Raw genomic sequence first — 7,399 nt, 5'->3', positions numbered from 1 at the left:
CTATCAATTCTCTAAGGTTTGGTTTGAATCCGACTCGTTGACGGTAGTGAATGCTATTTTGAATGTTGATTCTGGACCTACGAAAATTCAGGCTATTTCCTATGATGTGCATGTGGTGCTTCGGGATTTCTCCTCCTCCTGTCTTAGCCATGTTACAAGGCATGGCAATGAGGTGGCTAATGCTCTTGTAGCACTATCCAGAGGTCATCTTTTACATGATGTTGCTCTTGTCCACATTTCCATTCATATTTGCCTTTTAATAACTAAGGATTGTCGGAATTGATTTTGGGCTATCCTTGTTGTTTGTTTGTTGGGTCAAAAAATATATATATATATTATTAGAACACATAAGAGGTGAGTAAAATGAAGTTATGCACTAATAAATAACTAAGTATTGTTCAAAAATAAATGATTGGATGTCAATTACAAACTAACTCATAAGAGAATCAAGTAGTTATTTATAAAAACAATATATAATATATATTGGATTTGTGACACAGTGAATATCACCTCCTTATTCACAATTTACTTGGTCCGACATGACTTTAATTTATGTAATCATATTCTTTCTTACTGTGGTGGTAGTAGTCTGTAAGCTACATTATGACACGGAGAGAGAAAGAAAAATTAATAATGAACGCTGCCCAAATATGAATTTACAGTTTTGCCACCTTTACGGCTCCGCAGGATCTTGCAGACGACGATGATAGTTAAGAGAGAGAGAGAGAGAGAGAGAGATGACATAGAGCCCAGTGTATGTTATGAGTCGACGATGGTGACATAATTAATTAATAATGACGTCATACATGCCCAAATATATACTTGTACGTTTGATTTCACCACACTAATTTATCCTTCGTTTTATTATATATATAATACACCAAGGTTAATTAATTTCTTCTAGAAAAAAACACTGCATTGAATATTCCTTCTTCAACACTCACAACACACCAAGTGTACAAATGCACAAAACCACCTCCTCCTTGTGAAGAAAAAGTAGAGATACAGAAATCAAATGGGTAGCTCAGAAGAAGAAAAACTGATTCAGATGGTTAGAGACTTCATTGAATTAGACCCTTCCTCTCCCATTTCCCCAACTTCTTTCAAACCCATCCAATTTCATCATCAACCCACTCACCTCATCAGTTTACAGGTAGTCTGTGTGTTTATGTGTGTGTGTGTTTTTTTATGGGGGTTTTGAAATATATATGTTGGATCTGATTTGTACCTACATATGTGTAATTCAGGACATTCTTGGGAGGGTCACAGATGGTGAGATAGAGATTCTTGAGAAAATCTTATTGTACTTGAAAGATATGGAACACACAGAGCAGACCAACAACAATAATATAAAGGAATGGATTGTCTTGAAATTGAAAATGGATTCTTATGAAGCTTCCCTCTGTAAAACCACTTGGGTTACTACTTTTGGTCGCCCTTCAGGTCCCTCTCTCTTCTCTCTCTCTCTCTCTCTCTATATATATATATATGTATATATATGATTTTAATCATGAAAATTGAAAACCCATTTCTGATTTTGATGTTCTTTGATGTTTAAGTGTTCCAATTTACAGGTGATTACGAGTATATTGATGTGATGATGAAGGACGATAGACGTCGGAGTGATGAAACAGTGAGGTTGATTGTGGACATGGATTTCAAGTCCCAGTTCGAATTGGCGAGGCCAACATCAACCTACTCAGAGCTCTCAAATGCTCTGCCATCAATATTTGTTGGGACCGAGGAGAAGCTCAACAACATCATCTCTCTGCTCTGCTCCGCCGCAAAGCAATCACTGAAGGAGAGAGGTCTCCACATTCCTCCGTGGAGAAAAGCCAGTTACATGCACTCCAAGTGGCTCTCCGAGAACTGCAAGAGAGTCTCGGTTTCTGGCTCTCCAAACAGAGAATTAGTCGTTGGTGTACCTAAATGTGAACCCAAAAGTGGGACAAGCATTTGTGGTTCGTCCGAATTCGGGAAATGGGTGATGGTTGTGAAGCCTTGAGAGAGACAGAGAGAGGGTTTTTCAGTTTTGGTGGTGAGTCTGGCTTGTTGTCTATCCAATTTTGTGATATGAGTATCCAAGTGCTGCCAAATTCAGTTGAGTTGGGAGGTCTCTTCCTCAAGTTTTGATCCTTCTGCCTATGCAATCATACCTTTGTTTTTTTTTTTGGTAGTTTGGCAGGGAGATCGATGATACAAAAGAGATATTGTATACCCAGTATTGTTGATTACTAGTCCTATGTTGTTGCGGTGTTATGTTAACCATACTCGATAATATGAAATTGAGGCGTATTTTATTTGAACATTGTCTTTGTTCGGTGACACGAAATTGGTGTCTTAAGTGTATAGTTAGAAATATAGTCATAGTTACACGATTATATAATTAGGTGTGATTTCAGAGCAAGCAAGATCGATTCGCTAAACTTGTTACATGGTAATAAGTTCGGTAACATGAAATTGATATTGAATTTGGCATTGGAGTGTTATGGGGGAGGGAGAGTTATATTAGAACTAATGTGAACCTTAATTAAGAATTGAACAAGTCTTTGTTTGAGTTGGAGTTGTATCATTTATATTGAAGGGATCATAATTTCTTTTACTTGTAAACAATATTTTGTTTGCTAAAGTCATAGGTCTAATGATAATTTTTTTTCCTTTTAAAATAGAATGTGAGAGTTCAAGTGTCTACATAAGCAATTGAGTTTTTGAATTACTACTTACCAAATATATATATATATATATATATATATATATATATATATTTAGGCACAGACCCCTACATATTTGAAATATACAAATAGGCACATACCTACATATTTGAAGCTAATCTTTGTTTACTATATAAAAATCAAGGGTGTGTTGCATTTTGTATGGCTTGATTATGCTTGATTATAATATGTATACTTTAAAAGTCCTTATTTAACTTGTTTAACTTTATGTTAATTTTTGTGTTATTTCAATAATTATTGCAGAGATTATATTAATTAAAAATCTGGAGGAGAGAGAAGAAGAGTTTCTTGGCTTGCAAGTAATAATATCCACACATGTGAACATCACAAAGTCTTTTAAAGCATCCAAATACAGAAGTTGTGGTGAGCAAGTTAGTGTGAGCCAGCCAAAATCCAAAGTAGATGTTGAAAGGTGCAGATAAGAAAATTAGAGGCTGGGTCCAACCAAAAGCCACAATAGGAAATTGGGGTCCCCCAAGAAAGTGATGGCTATAGAGACGGAGCATATGTTTTTTCAATTCACATAAAATTGTACTTTTCTGTGACCTGAAATATAATATTATACTATAAAAATTCCAAAAAAAAGAAAAAAATTATATATATACATATACTTAGTACTCTACTAATTAGATTATTAAATAATGCCCTAATAATTTTATATCTAATATCTAACTCCCAAATTAAATATTTCTTTTAAAAAATTTAACTTTTTAAGAATGTGTTTTTATATTTTTATATTGTATTGATAATGAATAAATTAACAAATATATTCATAGTGCGTCCACAAATGTGATGATTTATCTTTGATACGAGGAATGCAAAAATGTTAAATTGATTATGTTACAAAAAGTAGTACTTAGGCTCCGTTCGTTTGGACGTAAAATATTTTTTAAAAAATAATTTTTTATTTTGTGGTGTTTAGTTGTCGTAAAATATTTACGAAAAAAAATATTAAAATTTAACAAAAATAACTTATCCATCAATTTTCAATAAGCTATTTTACATGTCCCGCCCAATGAACTCGACTTCAATCTTGACGTAGATATTTGTCAAATACAGACAAAATAAAAATAAAAGAATATTTTACCTAAAAAAAATTATTTTTCAAAAAGAATATTTTACGTTGAAACAAACGGAGCCTTAATGTAACATTTTTTTTTCCTAGTTGGTACTCACACACACTTGTCTTTTCTGAGACTTGAATCCCTGATCTCCCTTTGGGAGGTAAGAGGCTGATACCGCTAGGCCACTGGCTCGTTGATGCCTTAATGTAACATTTATTTTGTGATAGCCAAAAATAAAAAAATAAACATTAATTTGGGACTAATGAAATATCATACTTCTTCTGTGCACAAAAAGAACAAAGTGTTTTCTTACCAAACATTGCATATCTCCCATTCTCACTTACCCTCAAAAAGTTTTGCAACTATTTAGTTTAGTTATTTTAAAATAAATTTCTATTTTTAGATAATTAAAAATTAAAAAAATATTCATTAACTTATTTTCTGAAAACTTAATTAAAAATATATATGATTTCAAAAAACTGTCATTTCTGATTATGTAATAATGACAAAAATTATTAGACCTAACTAGCAGTCTAATTGAGAATGTCAATTGAGGAATTTCTATATGCATTACATAATATCAAAAATTTGATCAAATTCGATACATTTAATTTATTTTTATAGAAGAGACACTAATCCAAATTTTTTCTTGGATATTCTGATTTGAATTTCGAATTTGAATTTGAAAAATGATTCTTGCTTGCAATGGAGTTAGGGGTGCAATTTGGGTTGGGCAACCTGAACCCAACTTGAGCCCGTTCATTTTTTGTGGACTCAGATAATTATTTTTACAAATAGGGTTGGGTCTGGGTTAAAAAATCTCAACTCGAATTTAATTAGAGTTGAGTTTGGGTTGAGGTACTAGCATCTCGAGCAAACTCAAACTCGAATCTTAATATTACTTTCATATATATTTTTAATTTTAAATACATTATATATAATAGTTAAACTAGGATTATGGTGCGCGCCTAGCACAAGCTGCAAAATGGAGTGTAGTGTGGCCAATTTTAAATTTAAAGATTGCCACTACCACTTCTAACTATAAATATAGCTAGGGTAAGTAGGGATCGTCCCAAGTGAAATGGAGTGTTTTATGCTTGGAAATCAGGCTCGGATTAGTAGGTCAAGTAATCAAAGATGTTTTGATTAGTTAATTAAACTACAACGTCAACTAAATGGATGCAAGGTAAAGCAATTGAAGTAAAGTAAAATGTAGAGAATATAAGAGAGGGATCTTGAGACTTAGAGGTGACCACTAAATATCACTTTCCTAGACACTCAATGTGCAATGAATGAGGGGGATTATATGTTGCAATATTAGTGTGTGTCATTGATTGAATCAACAAGCATGGATGACTAATTAAGTATACATTGTTTAGACAAACTAGTGAATAGCACAACATATCAACTTAAGCCATTATTCCTTCCTTTAAGTCCATAATCAATACACATCTTCAAATTAGAGAAATATACTACTTGCATTCAAAAGTATCGAACATCAAACAACAAGCATGAATTGTCCTCCCATCTAAGAAAGTAATGCTACTACACTACAACTAAGCAAGGGACATGAAAATTAAACTAAGGAAGAGACACAATCCATCAAGAAATGAGTTTGAACCATCAAACAAACCAGAAGAGTATTCCATTAAAGCACCATCCCTTGAAAATCACTAGATTTATAGCATCAACACACGTAAACATGCATCAATATTACAAAACATAGAGATAAACACATGAACATCTATTCTAGCATACATAGACATATGATTAGAATGAAATGAGCAATTGGAAGTATTAAACTACACAAATTATTGTAGAAATAAGATTCATATATAAATCAAATGTCAAGACAAGAGTTACAACACAAATCTCCTCAAAATACAAAACATCAAAGTCTAGGAGGTATGCTTAGGGCTATCTCTAGCCCCAAGAGAATGGTTTAACCACTCATTGATATAGTCATCCAACCCTCAAGGGCCATCTCCATGGTAGGAATGATCTTCTTCTCCTTGATGGAAACCCTAGATGAGTAGAAGAACTCCCAAATGGTGTGTGTGTGTGTCTCTAATCTCTAGACTCCTCCAACCTCTCTTATGTATATGGTTCATTTCTCTTAGATAGTATATGTATAAAATGGCCCAAAATCATTATATGGGTAGCTCAAGTGTCACACCCAATGGTCAGACCTTGTGCACTAGGACCTCCAAATGATTGCACCACGAGTACACCTTTTAATTGGCTGAAACTCTATTTTTCTCGCACTTGAGGAGGTTTGATCGATCACAAGGGTGGTCAGATTAATCGAACCATGGCGGCGCCTTTTTGGAATAATGACAAATCTGAGATATTTTTGAGATATTTTGGGAAAAGGAAAAAGTGGTAAGTGGGGATAAGATCAAAGAAGTCCGATCGATTGAAGTAATGTTGGATTGATCGAAGATGGGAATTTCCTGAGGATAAGGACAAGAGGCTCGATCCATTTTGGCATGTCTGGAACGATCACTGTGAGATTGATCTGAGCTTGGTCTGATCGATCAAAGATTCTTGTTTTCCACCACTTTGCTTCCACTTTACTCCTTTCTTCCTCTAAGCTTGAGATTGTATCTTTTATGCTCTAATTAAGCTGAATTGACTTATTTTGGGGATAAGTGCCTGAAAAGGGAAATAACATGAAATTAGACTAAAATGGGAAAATAAGATAGGATAAGGTCCTAGAATACCCAAGCTTAAGGGGTTTAAACACGCACTTTTCAGCGTTTATCACACTCCCAAACTTAAATATTGCTAGTCCCTAGCAATGAACTACGAAGCAAAGAAATGAAATAAACAACTATACAACTCTGAGTTAAAAAATAATAAATGGATAAAGCCACTTTCGTAGGGAACACGATTGCATTTAGCATATGCAACAAGCCTTTTAAACCTCTAGGTTACCCCTAGTGGATGAGTGAAGTCTCGTGAGGGTTTCTAGAAATGATACCCACAAACATTAAGCTCATTCTCACAAAAGAGGCACCAATATTCCAAACAAGCATTGGGAGAAAACTACATCAAGTATGCAATTTTTCAACCATTTCCAAGCATTCTCTTAAAATCTCAATATCAAACAAACAAGTATAGTCCTCAACACATCAAGACAATGATCGTGCAAATCAAAACAACTCTAGAATCCTTTTTGAGTAAAATGGCATCAAATATGTTGCTATCTAAGCCAACTAAAGAAATGATTACATCCTTACCCTCAAACTAGCACACAAATCTAGTACCGATCATCAAGATAAAGAGTGGACTTTTTATTAAATCTTTATTGATCTAGGTGCACTTATTCCTATCCCTAAGGATCAAATATGGAAGCATAGTACAATGTGTTGATCTATTAAGCTTTCTAGCGATCCATGAGGTCGAGCATTAGGTCAATGACTCCTAAACTAGACGGCTTTAGGGTATTAGACATTTAAACACCCCTAAGGACTTACAAGCTCAAATCGACTAGACTACAAATCAAAACTACCTCCATCTAATCATTTCCCACTTCTCACCTTTTGGGAGAAGTCCTCACTTTTTATATTTGCTTTTGCAACAAATTTTTTATTTTTATTT

General features: G+C 33.9%; 1 protein-coding gene across 2 annotated transcripts; it reads left to right on the top strand.

Moving 5' to 3' along the window:
* Positions 1 to 883: 883 nt before the first annotated feature.
* On the top strand, positions 884 to 2,306 carry LOC132273590 (uncharacterized). Of its 2 annotated transcripts, none has more exons than XM_059774570.1 (3): positions 884 to 1,153; positions 1,248 to 1,443; positions 1,575 to 2,306. In XM_059774570.1, exons 1-3 carry the CDS (start codon positions 1,016 to 1,018, stop codon positions 2,003 to 2,005), a joined length of 765 nt encoding a protein of 254 aa, XP_059630553.1. In that variant the 5' UTR covers positions 884 to 1,015; the 3' UTR covers positions 2,006 to 2,306. The 2 variants fall into 2 exon arrangements, with proteins under 2 accessions (XP_059630553.1, XP_059630552.1); XM_059774569.1 differs by having other exon boundaries at positions 1,560 to 2,306.
* The last annotated feature ends 5,093 nt before the right edge of the window (positions 2,307 to 7,399 follow it).

The sequence above is a fragment of the Cornus florida genome, unplaced genomic scaffold, assembly GCF_030987335.1.
Source record: "Cornus florida cultivar Cherokee Brave unplaced genomic scaffold, ASM3098733v1 CherokeeBrave_3.0.0_Hap2_Chr09, whole genome shotgun sequence".
Lineage (NCBI taxonomy): Eukaryota > Viridiplantae > Streptophyta > Magnoliopsida > Cornales > Cornaceae > Cornus > Cornus florida.
This window is presented reverse-complemented; position numbering and strand designations above follow the sequence as displayed.